We start from the raw sequence: 23,899 nt of genomic DNA on the forward strand, positions 1-23,899 counted from the left end.
ATGAGCTTTATTTTAAATGTTAACAATCTTGGAGCTACAAGGGTTTCTGTCAACATAAAATTAATCTGAATTTTATCTGTTTTATTTTATTTTTCTTCTGCAACAGCCTTGGTGGTTTTTTTAATGGATTTATTTTCCATACATTTGTTCAGTATGTATTTATCACGCTCCTACAATGTGCCAGGTACTGTGTGGGTTTGTGGGTTCGAAATACGCTCAGCAGACTAGGTCCTGAGATGTGTCAGCTAGGACGCGTGGAACGTGTGTCGGCTAGGACGCATGAAACGCGTGTCAGCTAGGGCGCGTGGAATGTGTGTCAGCTAGGACGTGTGGAATTGCAAGTCACAGGAAAGCCAAAGAGTGGTGGATTCAGCAACAAGAGCAGTTCCACAGTCGACTCCTTCGTTGCCTCAACTAGACTGTGAGGACACGGGGCTGTGATTCTTCCTTGCTGCTTGCAGTACGTTGGCCAGTCCTCTCAGGCTTCCTTATCCCTGGGTCTCAAGGTGACTTTTACCATTCTGACTGTCACCCAAAGACTACTGTGTCAGATACGGAAAAAAGTGAACTCATTTAAAACTGAGGAGAACTGAGAAACCTTTCACTGATTCAGTTATCATGCCCTATAGTTCCATAACACACCCGTTCCTGCAGTTTGATAGGAGCAGAAGTAAATACCGTGACCGGTCTGTACCAGCCATTCCCAAAATGTGGCTGAGGGCCCAGGTCCCCGAGACCCTTTCAGGAGGTTCACAGGGTAAAACTGTTTTTAAATAATGCTAAGCTGCTATCTGCCTTTTCCACTCGCATTCTCTCACTAGTGTGCGGTGACCTTGTCGAGAGGTTACATGATGGATGATGATGACCTCGCTCTGACAGCTAATGGAATGTGTGTTCGTATATTTTGTCTTTTTAATTTTTCTCAGTTTCAGTTTCTGGTGGTAAATATTGATATATATATCCTTAATTCTTCACAAAGTCATCTGAAGAGTATATATACGTACTCTGTCAGGTATGTGTGTGTATATATATTTATATATGTGTAAATATATATTCTATATATTTATATATTTAAATGTGTATATTCTATATAGCTGTATATTTAAATGTATATGTTCTATATAGTCGTATATTTAAATGTTTATATTTTATATATTTAAATGTATATATTTTATATTTTATATATTTAAACATATAAATATATTTATATATTTTTAAAATATAGATATATTTAAATATATATAAATATATTTTATATATTTTTAAAATATAGATATTTATATATATGTTTATATAGTTATATATCTATATTTTAAAAATATATATTTATATATGTATTTTATATATAAAACTCTTTGGGGTCTTCAGTAATGCTGAAGGGTGTAAATGGTCCCTGAGAACAAAACATTTGAAATTACCTGGTCTGTGAGAATCAAGGTTCACCCCTAGCACTGGGGGATATCCCAGTCTCCCTAAGACATATGGCCCTGAGATTCCTGGACAAAACTCTTAACAAAGAGGAAATGCAGGGCTTAGGGCTTCTGGGTGGAAGACTAGGAGGGTGTGCAGCACTGTTGTGAGGGGCCCTGAGGGGAGGGCAGGGCAGGGGTGCAGCATGTTCTCCAGGCCCCACCTCTGCTGGGCCAGACATGACTGGAGCCACTCTAGGTTTGTCGTTTGTGTGTTGTTGGTTTTTTAATTGTGGTAAATATAAATAAGATTGTAACCGTCTTAACCACTTTTACGTGTAATTCAGTGGCATTGATTACATTAACATTGTTTAACCGTTGTTGCCCTCCACCTCCAGAACTTTCCCATTATCCCAAACAGAAACTCTACCCATTAAGCAGTAACATTCCCTTACCGTCTCCCCTCATGAATTAATTTCACTCTGTGAATTTGACTGTTGTAGGTACCTCATCTGTGTGGATTCATAGACTATCTGTCCTTCTGCGTCTATCTGATTTCACTTAGCATAGTGTTTTCAAGATTTATTCCTGTGTGTATCAGAATTACATTCCTCTTTAAGGCTGAATGATATTCCAGTGTGTGCTGGATATACCACACTTCGTGTATCCTTTTCTCCACTGATGGATATTTGAGTTGTTCTCACTTTTGGCTATTGCGCTCCTGTGAAGCTGGGTGTACAAATATCTCTTTGAAACCCTGTTTTTAATTCTTTTGGGTTTATACCTAGAAGTGGGATTGCTGGATCAATGGTAATTCTGTGTCTAATTTTTTTAGGAACCACCATACTGTTTTCGTAGCTGCTGCACCATTTTACATTCCCACCAGCAGTGCTCGAGAGGTCTGGTTTCTCTGTGTCCCCGTCAGCGCTTGCTGTTTTCCTGGTAGTAGCCATTCTAAGTGAAGGGAAATGGTTTCCTGTTTGTTTTTAATAAATTAGGATGCATAGCCCAGCCTGTCACCCAGTGTCTCCTCCCTCTTTGTTATCTTTTTTCAGACACTGCTCAAGTGTTTTGATGCTTTTACTTCCTTCTGCTCTCATGAATTGTGCTTGGTGAGCTCCATATTCTTGTGAGGTACATTTTCCATGAAGTTTTTGAATATATCCTTCTCCTAAAGGATAGAAATTCACCAAAATGAGCAACCTTTAGTCCTGAGGTAATACTCTTTGTTGTCTGCTGTACTTTGAATCTGAGCCATGTTATCTTGGTGACTCAGACTATGAGCCCTTGTGGATAGTGGTGTATCTTCGTACCATGGCGATTTGAGTTCGAAAAATAGTACTTAGCAAGCAAACTCTTGAGCAATTTATATGTGTGAGAAGAAGGGCAGTGGCAGTGGTCCTAAACTGATGCCATTGTGAACCAGTTCCTTTTCAGTATCTTGGATGTTTACATGGCCCCATGGCTGGCTTCCCTTGGTACTTTATCCCACCGCTCACCTCTTCCTGCTTCGGAAGCATCCGCTCCCACCTGGCAGGAAACAGGGACAGGATCAAGCATGTATGGATCCTTCACTGGACACTGCCTTCTGTTCCAGCATCTGCATCTCTCTGCTCATACGACATTGCTTTAGTCCCTTCTGCATAGGAATTTCTGAAGGTCTTTATTTAATTTCTTTATTTTCTCCTGGAAATACTTGGGGATCTAACAACTTCTGTTGTTTTTAGTCTGCGTACGTGGAGAAGGTGAAATCGTGGTTCGTTTTGATTCCTTAGGACTGGGTAAATGCACTAAAAGATACATTCCTCAAGAAATGGAAAATGTGGATTTTTTTCTAATTTTTCATGCCAGTTGCTTTTGCTACATTAGTAAATGCTGTGCGTGTATGCACAGAATACTTGTTAACATCTTGAGTTTTTGGGAAATATGTTATACAACATTTACCTTTTTTATTATGCTAAACAGTATTTCTCTAAGAGCTAGCAATGAAATGAATTTAGGTACAGACACTAGGCAGAATCATAAGAAAGTCAAGGACTTACATCTGGAGCAAGATAAAGGATTTTGGTATTGAGCAAAAAATGTAGTCAGCTGTCAATTGTCTGATAGGTTTGTAGATTACCTGGGATATAAAAAAGTAGTACATTTGTGAAAAAAGTTGAAATTACCATAAATCTGAAGAATCAGCCCCGTTTTTCAAGGCATGCATTTTTTGGAGCTGCACGGAAGCCACCTTATATGTCTTCTTTAGTACGACACTGTGTTGTTCTTCCCTGAGTAGTGAATTGAATGTCTCTCACTCTTTGTGAAAAGCCCTCTGGAGCAAAACAGTAGCCATAAAGGTAAGATAGGGGGTCCAGGAAGCAGGTTTTGGATTTTCCCCTCCTTAGAGCCAGGACTGGAAAAATGGAGTCATTATTTGAGGACTGGAAGGAAAAGGAGGGAGCAAGTGCTAGGACTGTTGTCGCTGCCCATCCTGGTGGGTGGTTTTAATATTTTCAGACAGTGAACTCAGGTAGAAAAAAAAAAAAACAGAAATACATTTCAATAGTTTGAAAACTTTTATTGTCTTCATCAAGTACTGTCCATCTTGATTCACATTTATAGACCATCATACTTTTTCCTTTTTTCTTTGCCTATGGGTGATGTCTTTACGGTACATGTGTATCTAGAAGTTTTTTATTATTATTATTATACTTTAAGTTCTGGGATACATGTGCAAGTTTGTTACACAGGTATACACGTGCCATGGTGGTTTGCTGCACACATCAATCTGTCATCTACATTAGGTATTTCTCCTAATGGTATCTCTCCCCAGCCCCTCAACCCCCTGACAGGCCCTGGTGTGTGATGTTCCCCGCCCTGTGTCCATGTGTTCTCATTGTTCAGCTCCCACTTATGAGTGAGAACATGCGGTGTTTGGTTTTCTGTTCCTGTATTAGTTTGCTGAGAATGATGGTTTCCAGCTTCATCCATGTCCCTGCAGAGGACATGAACTCACCCTTTTTTATGGCTGCATAGTATTCCATGGTGTGTATGTGCCACATTTGCTTTATCCAGTCTATCACTGATGGGCATTTGGGTTGGTTCCAAGTGTTTGCTATTGTGAATAGTGCTGCAATAAACATACATGTGTCTTTATAGTAGAATGATTTATAATCCTTTGGGTATATACCCAGTAATGGGATTGCTGGGTCAAATGGTGTTTCTGGTTATCTAGATCCTTGAGGAATCTCCACACTGTCTTCCACAATGATTGAAGCAATTTACACTCCTACCAACAGTGTAAAAGCATTCCTATTTCTCCACATCCTCTTCAGCATCTATTGTTTCCTGACTCTTTAATGATCGCCATCTAACTGGCGTGAGATGGTATCTCATTGTGGTTTTGATTTGCAGTTCTCTAATGACGAGTGATGATGAGCTTTTTTTCATATGTTTGTTGGCTGCATAAATGTCTTCTTTTGAGAAGTGTCTGTTCATATCCTTTGCCCACTTTTTGATGGGGTTGTTTTTTTCTTCTAAATTTGTTTAAGTTCCTTGTAGGTTCTGGATATTAGCCCTTTGTCAAGTGGATAGATTGCAAAAATTTACTCCCATTCTGTAGATTGCCCGTTCACTCTGATGATAGTTTCTTTTGCTGTGCAGAAGTTCTTTAGTTTAATTAGATCTCATTTGTCGATTTTGGCTTTTGTTGCCATTGCTTTTGGTATTTTAGTCATGAAGACCTTGCCCATGCCTATGTCCTGAATGGTATTGCCTAGGTTTTCTTCTAGGGTTTTTATGGTTTTAGGTCTTATGTTTAAGTATTTAATGCATCTTGAGTTAATTTTTGTATAAGGTGTAAGGAAGGGGTCCCAATTCAGTTTTCTGCATATGGCTAACCAGTTTTCCCAACAAAATTTATTAAATAGGGAATCCTTTTCCCATTGCTTGTTTTTGTCAGGTTTGTCCAAGATCAGATGGTTGTAGATGGGTGGCATTATTTTTGAGCCCTCTGTTCTGTTCCATTAGCCTATATATCTGTTTTGGTACCAGTACCATGCTGTTTTGGTTACTGTAGCCTTGTAGTATGTAGTTTGAAGTCAGGTAGTGCGATGCCTCCAGCTTTATTCTTTTTGCTTAGGATTGTCTTGGCAATACGGACTTATTTTGGTTCCATTAAAGTAGTTTTTTCTAATTCTGTGAAGAAAGTCAATGGTAGCTTAATGGGGATGGCATTGAATCTATAAATTACTTTGGGCAGTATGGCCATTTTCACGATATTTATTCTTCCTATATGTGAGCATGGAATATGTTTTCATCTGTTTGTGTCCCCTCTTATTTCCTTGAGCAATGGTTTGTAGTTCTCCTTGAAGAGGTCCTTCACATCCCTTGTAAGTTGGATTCCTAGGTATTTTATTCTCTTTGTAGCAATTGTGAATGGGAGTTCACTCATGATTTGGGTCTCTGTTTATCTGTTATTGGTGTATAGGAATGCTTGTGATTTTTGCACATTGATTTTGTATCTTGAGACTTTGCTGAAGTTGCTTATCAGCTTAAGGAGATTTTGGGCTGAGATGATGGGGTTTTCTAAATACACAATCATGTCATCTGCAAACAGGGACAATTTGACTTCCTCTCTTCCTAGTTGAATACCCTTTATTTCTTTCTCTTGCCTGATTGCCCTGGCCAGAAATTCCAATGCTATGTTGAATAGGAGTGATGAGAGGCATCTTTGACTTGTGCCAGTTTTCAAAGGGAATGCTTCCAGCTTTTGCCCATTCAGTATGATACTGGCTGTGTGTTTGTCATAAATAGCTCTTATTATTTTGAGATACGTCCCATCAATACCTAGTTTATTGAGAGTTTTTAGCATGAAGGCTGTTGAATTTTGTTGTGGGCCTTTTCTGCATCTTTTGAGATAATCATGTGGTTTTTGTCATTGGTTCTGTGTATGTGATGGATTACGTTTATTGATTTGTGTATGTCAGACTAGCCTTGCATCCCAGGGATGAAGCTGACTTGATTGTGGTGGATAAGCTTTTTGATGTGTTGCTGGATTTGGCTTGCCAGTACTTTATTGAGGATTTTCGCATTAATGTTCATCAGGGAATTGGCCTGAAATTTTCTTTTTTTGTTGTGTCTCTGCCAGGTTTTGGTATCAGGATGATGCTGGCCTCATAAAATGAGTTAGGGAGGAGTCCCTTTTTCTCTGTTGTTTGGAATAGTTTCAGAAGGAATGGTACCAGCTTCTCTTTGTACCTCTGGTAGAATTCGGCTGTGAGTCTGTCTGGTCCTGGGCTTTTTTTGGTTGGTAGGCTGTTAATTACTGCCTCAATTTCAGAACTTGTTATTCGTCTATTCAGGGATTCAACTTCTTCCTGGTTTAGTCTTGAGAGGGTGTATGTGTCCAGGAATTTATCCGTTTCTTCTGGATTTTCTAGTTTATTTGTGTAGAGGTGTTTATAGTATTCTCTGAAGGTAGCTTGTATTTCTGTGAGATCAGTGGTGATATCCTTTATCATTTTGTAATATGTCTATTTGATTCTTCTCTCTTTTCTTCTTTGTCTGGCTAGTGGTCTGTTCTGTTAATCTTTTCCAAAAACCAGCTCCCGGATTCACTGATTTTTTTGAAGTGTTTTTCGTGTGTCTATTTCCTTCAGTTCTGGTCTGCTCTTAGTTATTTCTTGTCTTCTGCTAGCTTTTGAATTTGTTTGCTTTTGCTTCTCTAGTTCTTTTAATTGTGATGTTAGGGTGTCTATTTTAGATCTTTCCCGCTTTCTCCTGTGGGCATTTTAGTGCTATAAATTTCCCTCTAAACACTGCTTTCGCTGTGTCCCAGAGATTCTGGTATGTTGTGTCTTTGTTCTCATTGGTTTCAAATAACTTACTTATTTCTGCCTTCATTTCATTATTTACCCAGTAGTCGTTCAGGAGCAGGTTGTTCAATTTCCATGTAGTTGTGCAGTTTTGAGTGAGTTTCTTAATCCTGAGTTCTAATTTTATTGCACTGTGGTCTGAGAGAGAGTTTGTTGTAATTTCTGTTCTTTTGCATTTGCTGAGGAGTGTTTTACTTCCAATTATGTGGTCAATTTTAAAATAAGTGTGATGTGGATCTGAGAAGAAGGTATATTCTGTTGATTTGGGGTGGAGAGTTCTGTAGATGTCTATTAGGTCCACTTGGTCCTGAGCTGAGTTCAAGTCCTGAATATCCTTGTTAATTTTCTATCTCATTGATCTGTCTCATATGACAGTGGGGTGTTAAAGTCTCCCACTATTATTGTGTGGGAGTCTAAGTCTCTTTGTAAGTCTCTAAGAACTTGCTTTATGAATCTGGGTGCTCCTGTATTGGGTGCATATATATTTAGGATAGTTAGCTCTTCTTGTTGCATTGATCCCTTTACCATTATGTGATGCCCTTCTTTGTCTTTTTTGATCTTTGTTGGTTTAAAATCTGTTTTATCAGAGACTAGGATTGCAACCCCTGCTTTTTTTTTTTTTTTTTTTTTTTTTTGCTTTCCATTTGCTTGGTAAATATTCCTCCATCCATTTATTTTGAGCCTATGTGTGTTTTTGCATGTGAGATGGGTCTCCTGAACACAGCACACTGATGGGTCTTGACTCTTCATCCAGTTTGCCAGTCTGTGTCTTTTAATTGGGGCATTTAGCCCATTTACATTTAAGGTTAATATTTTTATGTGTGAATTTGATCCTATCATTATGATGCTAGCTGGTTATTTTGCCCATTAGTTGATGGTGTTTCTTCATTGTGTCGATGGTTTTTACAATTTGGTATTTTTTTGCAGTGCCTGGTACCGGGTTTGCCTTTCCATATTTAATACTTCCTTCAGGAGCTCTTGTAAGGCAGGCCTGGTGGTGACAAAATCTCTTAGCATTTGCCTGTCTGCAAAGAATTTTTTTTCTCCTTCGCTTATGAAGCTTAGTTTGGCTGGATATGAAATTCTGGGTTGAAATTTCTTTAAGAATGTTGACTATTGGCCTCCACTCTCTTCTGGCTTGTAGGGTTTCTGCAGAGAGATCTGCTGTTAGTCTGATGGGCTTCACTTTGTGTGTCGCCCGACCTTTCTCTCTGGCTGCCCTTAACATTTTTTCCTTCATTTCAACTTTAGTGAATCTGACAATTATGTGTCTTGAGGTTGCTCTTCTCGGGGAGTATCTTTGTGGCGTTCTCTGTATTTCCTGGATTTGAATGTTGGCCTGTCTTTGTAGGTTAGGGGAGTTCTCCTGGGAAGTATCCTGAAGAGTGTTTTCCAGTTTGGTTCCGTTCTGCCTGTCACTTTCAGGTACACCATACACCAATTAAACGTAGGTTTGATCTTTTCACGTAGTCCTGAATTTCTTGGAGGCTTTGTTTTTTCCTTTTCATTCTTTTTTCTCTAACCTTGTCTTCACGCTTTGTGTCATTAAGTTGATCTGTAGTCTCTGATATCCTTCCTTCTGCTTGATCGATTCGGCTGCTGGTACTTCTGTATGCTCCACGAAGTTCTCACGATGTGGTTTTCCGCTCCATCGGGTCATTTATGTCGTTCTAGTTAGGCGTTCCTCTAACCTTCTTTCAAGGTTCTTAGCTTCCTTGCATTGTGTTAAAAAATGCTTGTGTCAATTTGTCAAACTAATTCTCCGTCCAGTTTTGTTCCCTTGCTGGAGAGGAGTTGTGATCCTTTCAAGGTTTTTGGAATTATCAGCCTTTTTATGCTGGTTTTTCCTTATCTTCATGGATTTATCTACCTTTGGTCTTTGATGTTAGTGACCTTTGGATGGGGTTTCTGTGTGGACGTCCTTTTTGTTGATGTTGATGCTATTCCTTTCTGTTTGTTAGTTTTCCTTCTAATAGTCAGGCCCCTCTGCTGGAGTTTGCTGGAGGTCCCTTCCAGACCCTGTTTGCCTGGGTATCACCAGTGGAGGTTTCAGAGCAGCAAATATTGCTGCCTGATCCTTCGTCTGGAAGCTTCGTCCCAGAGGGGCACCCGCCAGATGCCAGCCAGAGCTCTCCTGTATGAGGTGTCTGTCGACCCCTGCTGGGAGGTGTCTCCCTGTCAGGAGGCACGGGGGTCAGGGACCCACTTGAGGAGGCAGTCTGTCCCTTAGCAGAGCTCGAGTGCTGTTCTGGGAGATCTGCTGCTCTCCAGAGCCAGCAGGCAGGAACGTTTAAGTTGTCTGAAGCCATGCCCACAGCCGCCCCTTCCCCAGGTGCTCTGTCTCAGGGAGATGAGAGTTTGATCTATAAGCCCCTGACTGGGGCTGCTGCCTTTCTTTCAGAGATGCGCTGCCCAGAGAGGAGGAATCTAGAGGGGCAGTCGGCTACAGTGGCTTTGTGGAGCTGTGGTGGGCTCTGCCCAGTCCGCACATCCCTGCGGCTTTGTTTACACTGTGAGGGGAGAACCACCTACTCAAGCCTCAGTAATGGGGGATGCCCCTCCCCCACCAAGCTCAAGCATCCCAGGATGACTTCAGACTGCTGTGCTGGTAGCAAGAATTTCAAGCCAGTGGATCTTAGCTTGCTGGGCTCCTTGGGGGTGGGATCCCTGAGCTAGACCACTTGGCCCCCTGGCTTCAGCCCGCTTTCCAGGGGAGTGAACGGTTCTGTCTTGCTGGTGTTCCAGGAGCCACTGGTGTATGAAAAAACTCCTGCAGCTAGCTTGGTGTCTGCCCAAAACGCCGCCTAGTTTTGTGCTTAAAACCCAGGGCCCTGGTGGTGTAGGCACCCAAGGGAATCTTCTGGTCTGCAGGTTGCGAAGACCGTGGGAAAAGCATAGTATCTGGGCTGGAACGCACCATTCCTCGTGGGACAGTCCCTCACGGCTTCCCTTGGCTAGGGGAGGGAGTTCCCCAACCCCTTGTGCTTCTTGGGTGAGGCGACACCCCACCTGGCTTCTGCTTGCCCTCCGTGGGATGCACCCACTGTCTAACCAATCCCAGTGAGATGACCCGGGTACCCCAGTTGGAAATACAGAAATCACCTGCCTTCTGCATTGATCCCATTGGGAGCTGCAGACCGGAGCTGTTCCTATTTGGCCATCTTGCCAGCTTGTGGAAGATTTAAAAACTATTTTTTAATTGTGGAAAGTAACATATTGAAAAGCATATAAACATGATTTATACTTTGGTGAGTTATTAAAATGTGAATACATAGTCATTGCCACGCAGGTCAGGAAATAGAATATTGCCAGCATCTTGGTGCCATTCACGCACACCTTCGCAATAGCACATCTTCCTTTCCTCTAAAGCAGGGGTCCCCAAGCCCCAGGCCACAGATGGGTACCATGCTGTACAGCAGGAGGTAAGTAGGAGGCCAGTGAGCGTGCCTGGCTGAGCTCCGCTCCCCGTCAGATCAGTGGCGGCGTTCGGTTCTCACGGGCGTGAATCCTCGTGTGCACTGCACGTGCGGGGTCTAGATTGCGCGCTCCATGTCAGTGGCGGCGTTCGAGTCTCACAGGGGCGTGAATCCTCGTGTGCACTGCACGTGCGGGGTCTAGATTGCGCGCTCCGTGTGAGAGCGTGACTGATGCCTGAGGGTCTGAGGTGGAACAGTTTCTCATCCCAAAAACACATCCTGCCCTCCCTACCCCCGCCCCGGTCCGTGAACAAATTGTCTTCCACAGTGGGAGATGGGTGCGCCAGAATCTCGCAAGTCACCGCTAAAGAATTTACCATGTAACCAAATACTACCTGTTCCCCAAAAACCTATGGGAATAAAAAATTTTTTTAAAGAGAACTATATGAAGCAGTAATTACTGAGAATATTGCAAGTTAATGTCAGACGGCATACCACAAATACAGGAAGCTTTCTCATTTTGAACGAAGCCAGAAGAAAAATGCACCTTACCTGTAGAGGGGCAGAACATTCAGCTTCTCCTCAGAAACCATGTAAGGAAGAAGAGAGGGGAGTGAAAGATTTAAAAATACTGGTTTCAAATGCTGAGAGAAACTCCTTACCTTATTAAGAACATGTACTCAGATACCTCTAGGGATCTAGACTAAGAGAGCCTTTGGATGACTGAGTTCCACCTGTCAAGACTCAGCTTCCCAGCAGGGTTGGATTTGCCCAACAGGTGTGATCATCCCACATGTGGCTGATGGCACAAGGTGCTTTGATTAACCAGATGCTGGCAGCAGCCGCCACCGCCACTCGCTGGTCATCACAACCATAGCACCATGTTTTCACCCCGCAGCCCCAGAGGCTGTGGAGCAGCATATTGAGGATCACTGCACTCCGTGATTCCTAAAGCTGTTTCCATTTAAAACAATCAGATACATTTCTATTGCTGAGCAAAGGTTGTTTGCATTTTTTTGTTGAGACAGTCTGGCTCTCTCACACAGGCTGGAGTGCGGAGTGCAGTGGTGTTATCCCGGCTCACAGAGGCCTTGAACTCCTGGGTCCAAGCGACTCTCCTGCTTCAGCCTCTAGAGTAGCTAGGACTGTAGGCACCTGCCATCATGCATGGCTAATTTTAAAAATTTCTTTTTTGTAGGGGTGGGGTCTTGGTTTGTTGCCCAGGCTGGTCTCAAACTCCTGGCCTCAAGTGATGCTCCTGTCACTGCCTGCCGAAGTGCTGGGATTACAGGCATGAGCCACTTTCCAGGCCTGCAATTTTATCTGAATAAAATGTTTGTCTCTTTTATCAAAAAGTTCTTCATTTTACTGGGTTCCCAAATATCTAAACCGATCTCCATGTAGTAACACATGAAATATTTAAGAAATTCATCAGTTTGTCTCTGCAGTTTCTTTCTTTCTTTCTTTCTTCTTTTTTTAAATCAGTCTCACTCTGTCTCCCAGCTGCAGTGCGGCGGCGCAATCTCGGCTCACTGCAACCTCCGCCTCCGCGGTTCAGGTGTCCTCCTGCCTCTGCCTCCCAGGTGGCTGGGATTACAGGCTCCTGCCACCACGCGCAGCTAATTTTTGTTGTTTTCAGTAGAGACGGTTTCACCATGTTGGCCAGGCTGGTCTCAAAACTCTTGACCTCAGGGATCCACCCACCTCGGCCTCCCAAAGTGCTGGGATTACAGGCGTGAGCCACCATGCCCCGCCTCTTCAGTTGAGTTCTTTAAGGACACAAACTTTAGAGCCAGACCCTGGATTCATATTCCACAATCATAGCTCTGCTGTTTACTAGCAGTTATTTCCTTTCAGTTTTTTACATAATCTTACTTTGAGCAGTTATGTAATCTCTTGGTGCCTCTGTAAAATGGAGATGATAATAGTACCCATTTCACAGTGTTGCTGTAATGATTAAATCAGTATGAATAAAGCATTTAGTATACTGCCAAGAGCATCGTATAAATGTATCCAAGTATAAACTATTATTATATTTATAAAATGAGATATTACTAATTAAATTTCACACAGGCAACATAAAAATACTTTAAAATTTTTTTTGGTGGGGAATTACCTTTTAAAAATTAAATTACTGGCTGGGCAGAGTGGCTCATGCCTGTAATCCCAGCACTTTGGGAGGCTGAGGCAGGCGGATCACTTGAGGTCAGGAGGTCGAGACCAGCCTAGCCAACATGGTGAAACCCCGTCTCTACTAAAAATACAAAAATTAGTCGGGCATGGTTGTATGTGCCTGTAATCACAGCCATTTGGGAGGCTGAGGCAGGAGAATCACTTGAACCCAGGAGGTGGAGGTTACAGTGAGCCAACATCGCGCCACTGCACTCCAGCCTGGGAGATAAAGTGCGATTTTGTCTAGAAAAATAATAACATGAAAATAAAATTAAATTACTTCATCTGGAGAAGCATTTTGGTGTGGCATTTAACTTAGAACTGTACTGTGAGGAATACCGGTGAATTATTCGTTCCTTAATTCCGTATTTTTTGAGTGTTTGCCAGGCATATGCTGCATTCTAGGAAGACAGGGAATTTACACAGCAGTAGAGGAAGCGGTAACTAAGGGAACGAATAAAGCCCAGGATAATTATCCGGAATCAGCAGAAAGGCCTGGGAGGATTTGTGGTGTGCATGAAGCAGATGAGAGGCCTGGGCTGGACCGTGGTGACCGGGGAGAGGGAGCGCAGATGAGAGGCCTGGGCTGGACCGTGGTGACCGGGGAAGAGGGAGCGCAGATGAGAGGCCTGGGCTGGACCGTGGTGACCGGGGAGAGGAAACAAAGGCTGGCGGAGAGGGTGCTGGAGCCATGTTTTGCAGGGTCAGGACTCCAAGCAGCTGGGAGTATCTACGGGGAGTTTAAATTTCTTTTCAAGGAAGCTGTGACGAGAGGTTTTACCCAGGGGAGTGTGCTGGTCTCATTTACATTTGCTGAAGTGTTTTCTGTCTACTGCATCGAGAGTGAATTGGAGAGGGGCGGGCCCAGCCCGGCAGCAGACGGTGCAGCACTCCAGGGCTAGGTGGAGGGCGGCAGCGAGGTGGAAGGAAGTGCACGCAGTCAAGTCAGATCACACACATTTATTTTGGCGGTAGACTTGACAGGTGGTGTTGATGGCTTGGATGAGGAAGACAATGAGGAGGCATGGTGTGTTGATGGCTTGGATGAGGAAGACAATGAGGAGGCATGGACGTTACCTAGATTTTTGGCTAAGTACCATTTTGACAATATGCATATATTCGCTCTATTATTAAACTTCTTTTTCATTTTGACATGATCCTTCTCAAAACTGTAAACGTTCTAGTATATGTGCTGCCCAAGTGAACATGAAAACCGCACATTTTTAAGGTATTTTAAAACTTTCCCAATCTAGATTTTTTTGCACTGCAGCCAAATTGTACAGTCGTTTCAGATTTCTTCTTGTTTTCTTGTTTAGTAATGGGAACCGCCTTTGTTGATATTTTGGGTATTTAATTGGGAGCATTTTACCTGTTAATTATGGCTGTTGAGGATTTAAACTCACTTTATTTACCACCAGTCCTTTGAAGTTAGATTGCTGAGTATCCTGCCTGCCCGGGGAGTGTCAGAGCCTGTGAAGGCCTGCAGCTGTTGAGAGGCAGCTTTCCCTCCTCTGCGATTCCTGCTTCCGGCTTCTGTGGGCGAAGAAGGGGTGTGGGATGGGAGGGGCACCTGGAGCTGCTGAGCCAGCTCCACCTGAGGCTCACTGTGTAACTTCATTGTTCTTTTCAGCATGGCCTTCAGGGGTAGGAAGTCAGGCTTATGAGATGTTATCTGCTGTGGCTTAGGACTGGTATACCTCCTCAGTAAGTGGAATTTATTACTACTTTACTAAAATATGGCTTCTTCGTGTGAATGAAGTGAGATCAAGCATATAAAGCAATCTGAAAAGATTGCTTAAATTGTTGCATGTGGAATCAATTATTTTACTTTTTTCTAAGAAATGAAGAGAAACTGGGGAAAAAAATTCATTAGACAGTAATGCATAGAGATTTTTTACACCTAAATGAGAAGCCAGAAATTCATATAAAACATAAGAACTTCAAAAAGATTTCTTAGGCACAGAGTATTATTAAACACTCATGGATGTTTTTGATTTCCTATTACATTAAAATACTCAAATCAACTTCATATTCACAACATTTAAAAATAGCTCAATCTTAAAAAGAAGATATGAAGTATTATCAGCTGTGCTTTTTGTGCATAATTAGCATGTTGTGCCTGTGGAGGTGTAATGACTTCTAGCCTAGTGATAGTATCATGATTAAAAGTTCAGATGGTAAGTGGAGCTCCAGCTGGGCGACACATTTGGTAACAGTTCAGAGATGACTCCAGCATAGGAGCTGTGCTATGTTAGTTCTTCGTAATCCCCCCTTCACCCATCAGTGAGTCGTGAAGGCTCTGATAAAAGAGCCTTTTAGAAATGCTTCCATTTGTTCCCTTTCTTACAGATTTAATGTGTGCCCAGCATTTCCTTCAGTGCTGGACAGGCTGCTGTGAAGGGACATCACCTTTTCCCTTTTTCCAAGATGGCTCAAGATTCAGTAGATCTTTCTTGTGATTATCAGTTTTGGATGCAGAAGCTTTCTGTGTGGGATCAGGCTTCCACTTTGGGAACCCAGCAAGACACCTGTGTTCACCTGGCTCGGTTCCAGGAGTTCCTGAGGAAGATGTATGAAGCCTTGAAAGAGATGGTAAGTAGTGGACCAAAATAATGGAATTATTTTCTGACTTCAGGGACTCTGCCAGATTTCACCAAGACAGAATGCCACCCGGAGTCAGGACTTGTGGTGGTGAGTGAAGTGCCAATGGATTAGGAAGACAGATTACTCAAGAGCTGGTTTCCTAGTCTCCGATTTATTATATTATTATAATTTCTTCTTGAGTAGCTGTATTGTCACATGAGTCTTCCTGACCAAGCAAGTTGTTTTTAAATAATCAAGATTTCATGCTTGTTGTCAAGTAGTAAATGGGATTCTTTTAAAGGCCTTCGTGTCCCTTGAATCTTGGAGAATTTGCTACATGCTTAACCTTTCCTCAACCCTCTTCTCAAGTGGGCTGTCCTAAGAGATGATAAATATTACGATCTCTTCTTATACATGTAATACTTTTTATAAATATTAAGATTTTGAGTATCTTTACTCTTATATAATATATTGTTTTCAAAATTTACTATATTTTCATTTTGATGTTGTTTTATTATGATAGATATTTTTATGATTTAGCACATGTTTATATATTATGAGCTAGTATTTTGTATTTAATTTCAAAATGAAAAGCAAAATTGTCACTTAACAAAGTGTTCTTGTATTAAGCTTTTCTTCCTGGAATCAAAGAGTAAGTAGGAAATTTGAAGAATAATTTGTATTGATAGTATGAGTTCATACGTTTTTAGAAACTATAAGGAAAGATACAGTCTGTGTGAACAACCAATGCTAATTTAAAAAAATTTTTTTAATGAGACATATGGAACTTGACCTTTCTGTGGTCCCAGAATGTCTGGGACCAGCCTTGACGCTGGGACACGTGTGGGACGTGTTGCCGCAGGAGCGGAAAGTGCCTGTCGTGTCAGCTTGCTTGCATCTTATCCTATCCTAGTTTGCTTTTATTTCTGAGCTTTTATGAAAGGTAACAAGTGGAAAAAGGTCCAGTTGTACAATAGCGTGTGTGTGTGTTTTTAAATCTATTTGGTTGATCCTTTTTCTGTTTCAGGGTTTAGATTGTTACAGCCTAAGTATGATGTCATTTGCCATACAGTTATCAAAATAGTAATAAACAGAGATATATACATTTATGCTTTGGCTGCTTTTATTTCTTTTTACAAGTTCCAGATTCTCGTCCCTTTAAACCTTCTTCTTTGAAATAGTCTTACTGGAGCTGAGTTCGTAACCTCTCTTATGTTAGAATGAAAAACCGGGATAAAGATATGGGATTATATATCACCAATAATTTGTTTTCAATTCTTAAGCAGTCTTTGTTATTTTTAAATAAAGAAGCCTTTATTGGCTATTAAGTATGAGTAGAATTAATTTTGCAACACAATTGATTTTACCTATGTCATACATCTTAGTTTGGTGACCTCGTTTAAGGATGAAGTAAGGTGGTTGGTTGCTTTTTAAACTTTATTTGAATTACTTACCTAAAGATCTTCTCTAATCCTTTTTTGCTTACTTTTAAAAATGGTATACTAAACAAGAAGCATTCAAGCTCCCTCAACCTGTAATGTCAGTTCAGTCTTTCTGAGTTGCATAATGCCTTTACTGACCAAAATTTATTTTTCTTTCACAGGATTCTAATACAATTTTTGAAAGATTCCCCACAATTGATCAACTGTTGGCAAAAGCTTGTTGGAATCCTTTTATTTTAGCATACGGTAAGAATCCAAAACGTGTCCTCTCAAAATATAATCTTTGCATTGTTTCACAGAGGCTTACATTATGAACCTTTCTCCTATTTTTTTTTTATGGAACAACTTATCAAATGTATTCATTGTTTCATTACAAAAATGGCTTCCTACACTGTTGTCCAGGTATGTGTGTGTAGGTTTGTATGGATACACACACACACACACGCATGCACGCACCCATGTAAATCTTCAGGGAAATCGAGCTCTTTGTATTAGAGGACAGCAACTCCTAGATGATTTAAATATCCGTTTTTGCCTGTAATCACTTTCATAACTTCATTTTAAATTCAATATAAAATAGCTATACTAATGATACCGAGTTAATTTTGTTTCACGGTTTCATAACTCACACGCTGTTTTCGTGTTGTAAAGTCATTGAGAGTGTGAATCCTGCCGTGACTTTGCCTTTGACGTTGGCCGCTGTGACTTTATTTAAGGGTGCCATTTTGGTTTTATCCAAGGTGGAGATGAATGTGGGGGCACTTTGGGGAGGTATTCCTTCATCGAGCTCCTGTCTGCTGTCCATCTCATTTTCTGTTTCATCTTCCACAGCTATACCTCATGGTGGTGGCCGGGTCCTGTTACTAACAGTGCCTGAAGGCACTTTGTGGCAGGATTCCTTTCACACTCATTCTCCTTTGAAATAGCCTTACTGTGCTGAGGTAGGAGCTGCTGGGAGTGTCCATGGCCTCCGGCGTCTCCCTGTGATCTACTTACTTCGCTGTCCGATGTAGGAGCTGCTGGGAGTGTCCATGGCCTCCGGCGTCTCCCTGTGATCTACTTACTTCGCTGTCCGATGTAGGAGCTGCTGGGAGTGTCCATGGCCTCCAGCGTCTCCCTGTGATGCACTTACTTCACTGTCCGATGTAGGAGCTGCTGGGAGTCTCCATGACCTCCAGCGTCTCCCTGTGATGCACTTACTTCACTGTCTGAGGTAGGAGCTGCTGGGAGTCTCCATGGCCTCCGGCGTCTCCCTGTGATGCACTTACTTCACTGTCTGAGGTAGGAGCTGCTGGGAGTGTCCATGGCCTCCGGCGTCTCCCTGTGATCCACTTACTTCACTGTCTGAGGTAGGAGCTGCTGGGAGTGTCCATGGCCTCCGGCGTCTCCCTGTGATCCACTTACTTCACTGTCTGATGCCCTGGAAGACAGCACGACTCTCAAGAGCAGGAACCATGGTTTTAGTTCTTTGTCATCCTAGGGCCTCCCAAGGAGCATGGCTGAGGTTTGCTTTAGATTGACTGTATTATTAGCTAATGTAGTATTTACTTTTAAGATTTTTTAAAGTCAAAGACTAATTGCATAATGTAATGACATTAGAACCCAAAATAAAATGAATATTCCCCTTTGATGTTGTAAAGAATCCTATAGTTTCCCATTTCTAGGCTGTCGTAGTCATTATTGGAAGAGATGTGAACTAGGCGGGAAAGGAACAACATGCGTGTTTAGCCCTGTGAGCAGGCGTGCATGGACGCCCACACACTCAGCCTCCCTCATTCTGCCCCACCCTCGTGTGTCCATCCTCCTTGCCACTTACACCTCTTGCCCCAACCCCTAAACTTCTTCAAGTTCTTGATTCAAAATGGCAGAACTAGTGAGGCAGCAGTGTGTTTGCCCATCAGGGCCACGCTTACCTGTCCTTGGTTTATCTATTGCAGTTAGGTCAGTGTTTCTCAAACATCTTTGACCAGAAATACATTATGTATATGTGTACATGTGTATATGCATATGGATATGCACACACACCCACACACACACACAGTGAAACACATCTCATGAAAGAATACATACAATAGCACCCCCCTTTGACTTTCTGCAGTTTCAGTTACAGTATGGTACAATAAGATATTTTGAGAGAAATGGAGAGATCACATTTACGTAACTTTTTTTTTTTTGAGAGACAGAGTTTAGCTCTTGTCACCCAGGCTGGAGTGCAGTGGTGCCATCTCAGCTCACTGCAAGCTCTGCCTCCTGGGTTCAAGCAATTCTCCTGCCTCAGCCTCCCAAGTAGCTGGGATTACAGGCGCCTGCCACCACACCCAGCTGATTTTTGCATTTTTAACAGAGATGGGGTTTCACCATGTTGGCCAGGCTGGTCTTGAACTCCTGACCTCAGACGATTCGCCTGCCTCGGCCTCCCAAAGTGTCGGGATTACAGGTGTGAGCCACCGCGCCTGGCCTAAGGGTTTAACAAGGACAACAATATGATAAATCAACTGTAACAATACAGTGTAGTACATAACTTTTATTACACTATGTAGTTTCAGTTGATTTATTGTATTGTTGTCCTTGTTAATCCCTTACTGTGCCTAGTTTATAAGTTAAACTTTATCATAGGTATGTGTGTGTAGCAAATAAAACACTGTATTTAAGGTTTGGTACTGTTCTCAGTTTCAGACATCCCCTGAGGGTCTTGGAACATTTCCCCCATTGATAAAGGGGGACTACTGTATTATTATTCTGTACAGTCCATATTCACTATGCTGTTCATGGTGAGTGGTGTTCATGACCCGATACTGATTTCATAACCCTTGATGCTTCTTGACCAAAAGTTTGAAGAACATTGATCTAGGCCAATATTGATGGCAGGCAAAAGAAAAAGAAATTGTTGAATGACCTTCATTTAAAAGCAGTACCCATTGTTAGGGGCTTCATGGATTTATTAACTGCTTTTTAGAAGGAAAGAAATTCTACGTCCTTTTGACGTACATGGTGGATGTAATACGTCCTCACGTCAGGAATGTGAGAAACACGGGGAGGTTTGTGATGTAGTGTGAGAGGCATTGCTCACTTTGAGCTGGGCACTGTTCTCTGTGGACTACATAATGGACCTAATTAATTCTTGATGACAGTGTTGCAGGGTAGATAATTATGGATTAGAGTCAGTGAGTCGCTTTCCCTAGAATACAACACTAAGAAGAGCCAGAACTCCACTCCTCATGTGACTTTAAAGTCCACCTTGCTGTAATGTTCTGTCCCTGTTGGATCACATCTTGTGATTGAAGTGTTCCAGTCTTGGCATTCCCACTAGCTAGCTTCACTTGCACATACATAGTCATTCAGCACGTATTTACCAATTATTATTATTATTATTTTTTTGGAGACGAAGTCTTGCTCTGTTGCCCAGGCTGGAGTGCAGTGCCGTGGTCTCGGCTCACTGCAACCTCCGCCTCCCGGGTTCAAGGGATTCTCCTGCCTCAGCCTCCTGACTAGCTGGGACTATAGGCATGCACCACCACATCCAGCTAATTTTTTGTATTTTTAGTAGAGACGGTGTTTCACTATGTTAGCCAGGATGATCTCGATCTCCTGACCTCATGATCCGCCCACCTCTGCCTCCCAAAGTGCTGGGATTACACCACACCCAGCCTATAAAGTGTTTTTGTGTGTGTGTGCCAGCCCTTAGGAAAATGTGGCTCACTGTCTCTGCCCATTGGGAGCTTCCAGTCAGGGAAAAAGAGATACTTAAGCAGGTCAGCCTGACTCAATGTAATGGTTCTCTGATGGGAGTAGCAGTTGCTGAGAGGAAGGGGAAAGGAGGGTTTCTCAGGAGAGACCCTGCTGGGGCAGACTTGCAGATGTGATTCTCTAAGACAGGGCAACTGAACTTGTGGGGTCTCATATTTCTTCTTTGTAAAAGTAGGAGTTCAGACTGATTTATCCTGGTGTCCTTGAACTCGTATTTATGATCTTTCCTTAGCACCTTATCTGCATTACCCTGGCCCCTCCGACAACCAGAAACAAATTCTCCGTCCCTTTCTGTCTCAACGCTTGTGTTACCTTTTGAACTGCTCTTAAATTTCAGTTTCCTATTGAGGTGTGCCCTGGCTCTGAGCTCACAAAGGTGGCTGAACAGCACGAAACCCCGTGAGCAGTCAGATGTTGCATGTGTTGCACCTATTGTTTCACTGGTTGCCTGGAAGGGATCTTTTCTTATGGTTTTATAATATCAAAATTGCTTTTCTTTTTTGTTTTTTGAGATGGAGTCTTGCTCTGTTGCCCAGGCTGGAGTGCAGGGCGTGATCTTGTCTCACTGCAACCTCCGCCTCCCAGGTTCACGCCGTTCTCCTGCGTGAGCCTCCCAAGTAGCTGGGACTACAGGCGCCGCCACCACGCCCGGCTAATTTTTTTGTGTGTGTGTTTTTAGTAGAGACGGGGTTTCACTGTGTTGGCCAGGATAGTCTCAATCTCCTGACCTTGTGATCCGCCCGCCTTGGCCTCCCAAAGTGCTGGGATTACAGGCGTGAGTCACCATGCCCAGCCCAAAATTGCTTTTTAATTACAGTAAAAGCAAACTGTTTTCGTCTTGGAAAAAAGTAAGTAATACGTAGTGTTCATGGAGAACAGGATCAGAAAAGGGTAATAAGGAAGGAGGGAAGATTTGGAAATGAAAAGATACTGAAAAGAGAAGAGAAGAAATTGATAATAATGGAAAGTTAGAGAATACCTTTTTATTCGGTGATGTCCTCAGTGTAAAAATACTGCCTTCACCTTCTGAAATTCTGGTCCATTGCTTCTAACTCTGCCCTCGTGATTAAGTATGACAGCTGTTACCTCTCTTCTTCACTATTCGCTCTCTATTTCTGTATAACAAATTTCCGCCAAACTTAGCGCTTAAAACAGTGAATATTTATTGTCTTAAACATTTGCTGCCTTCATACTTTATAGAATTAAAGTTTAAAGAATTGCATTAGCTTTTATGTGGAATTTCAATTCTAGATATCAAAAAGTAAAATATAAGGTGGCAAGTGTATGTTGTTATCTCCCTTTCCTTTCCACTCATTTGTAGAATCCAAATTTACATTAAGATGGACTGTCAGCGACTGTCCCTGCAGTGAATCCCAGGCAGTTTCCCATCTCACTTAACATGCCTTGTGGGATGCTCCAGCCTGAGTTCAAGGCCTCCAGGGTAGAGTCTGACAGAGTGAGTGCTGGTGGCACTCGTGAATAGCAGTCTGTGGCTCATGTTCGTAAATTGCCGAAGCAAAGCAAGCCGTAAGCTCATTAGCAGTGCATTTCAGTGCGTTGACTCTGGGCACGGAAAGTCACCCCCTAGAGGTTGGGTGGAAGTTTCTCTGGCTCCTTCTCTTTTTTTATTTTTTGGGAGAAAAATAAAAAATAATAAACTGTTTGAAGTAAGTTTGTGTAATCACTCCACACCTGGGGAAACTCCCAGTTTTGGGTATTCTTTTAGATTTAAGCTTCATAAACTGACATTTCCTTTCTTTTTTTCCTTTTTTTTTTTTTTTTTTTCGGTGGTGAGTGTCTGGTGTTTGGAAATGATCCCCATCAGATTACATTCTTTTTAACAGCTTGCTGCATGTGTAAGGATGTCATTGGGTGCATCTGTCACACTTGCTACATGAAGCTAGGTCGAATTTCTTCTAATATTTAAACTATGGGAAGCATAACAGTCACATTTTTAATTAGTGGCGTTGGTTCAGCCTGAAGAATCTTAGGATCTTTAGTGGTTAAATTATACGACTCTTGAAATGAACTGATCTCAGGCAAGCCAGTGCTTTATAATACTTTATTTGAACTCATAAAAACTAGGGGAAAAAAATGAATGGCCTCAGAATAACCCCTGATAAAGTTTTTTCAGAGATGTTAGTTATTGGAAAAGCTTAAGCTATGTATGTTCACGGGAAAAAATGGGTTTAAAAATTACTGTTAGCAATCTTTAGTTTGTGGATAAAAAATACAGAAGTCGCTTACTAGAGTTGGTATTGTTCTTATTTCTTTGTTAATGGAGTCCTTAGAAATGCTGGGTTTTGGCCAGGCACGGTGGCTCATGCCTGTAATCCCAGCACTTTGGGAGGCCATGGCAGGAGGATCAGTTGAACTCAGGAGTTGGAGACCAGCCTGGGCAACATGGTGAGATCCCTTCTCTACAAAAAATACAAAAATTAGCCGGGTGTGTGGCACGCACCTGTGGTCCCAGCTACTCAGGAGGCTGAGGTGGGAGAATGGCTTGAGGCTGGGAAGTGGATGTTTCACTGAGCTGAGATCATGCCACTGCACTCCAGCCTGGGTGACAGAGCGAGACCATGTCTCAGAAAAAAGAGAAAGCTTGGGTTTATCAGATTGCAGAAGATGAGGCGGTAGAGAGGACTGATTCCGGGCACCGGGTGTCTTGGCCTCACCTCCATGGCCTTGTAAAGTCTGAAGTTGCTTTGCCCTAGCTCGGGTACTGACATCTTCAGTTTCTAGGCCTCGTTTTTGTTTCTTAATTGTGTTATACAATCTTCACTGGAATAGACTCAGTCACCACAAGAGGAAAAAGAAAGTGGTTCATCAAGTGGATGTTTCTGCAGAATGTAAGATTTCAAAGTTCAGATTTGTATTGCATGTTTGGTAAAGTTTTGTGTTTTAAAGAATTTACATTTTAGAGTAAAGGAGCATGTAAGAGACTTCTATTTTATCCAAACACTTGGTACTAAAAATATTTTTTAAAGCAATCCTTTTTATTAAATTTATTTTTAACAAGTGAAGATATTTTGGCAAATTAGAAAATTAAAAGATTAAATCAGAAATATTGGCTACTCACTGCCTGTAACCATTAAGTTGCCTTAGAAAGGTCGAAATTACTAACTGCTGGAAATGTGAAAACCTGATCATGAGGAAAGCCCAGTTCTCCGGGTTCTTTCCGTGTTTCTCATTTGGCTTTAAAAATTGCTACTGTTACAGAAAGGAAATTGACCACACAAGAGTTAAGTGATCCCAAGGCCACAAGAAGG

General features: G+C 42.0%; 1 protein-coding gene across 2 annotated transcripts in view; it reads left to right on the top strand.

Moving 5' to 3' along the window:
• FANCC (FA complementation group C) overlaps positions 1-23,899 on the top strand; it is a 213,779-nt gene that overhangs the window by 50,098 nt on the left and 139,782 nt on the right. For both annotated transcript variants that reach the window (XM_025360357.1, XM_025360356.1), the window contains 2 exons: positions 15,208-15,450; positions 17,045-17,129. In XM_025360357.1, the coding sequence (XP_025216142.1) occupies positions 15,286-15,450; positions 17,045-17,129 (250 nt within the window). In that variant the 5' untranslated portion in view covers positions 15,208-15,285. The remainder of the gene's footprint in view (positions 1-15,207; positions 15,451-17,044; positions 17,130-23,899) is intronic.

This window comes from Theropithecus gelada, chromosome 15, assembly GCF_003255815.1.
Source record: "Theropithecus gelada isolate Dixy chromosome 15, Tgel_1.0, whole genome shotgun sequence".
NCBI classification, from domain to species: Eukaryota; Metazoa; Chordata; class Mammalia; order Primates; family Cercopithecidae; genus Theropithecus; species Theropithecus gelada.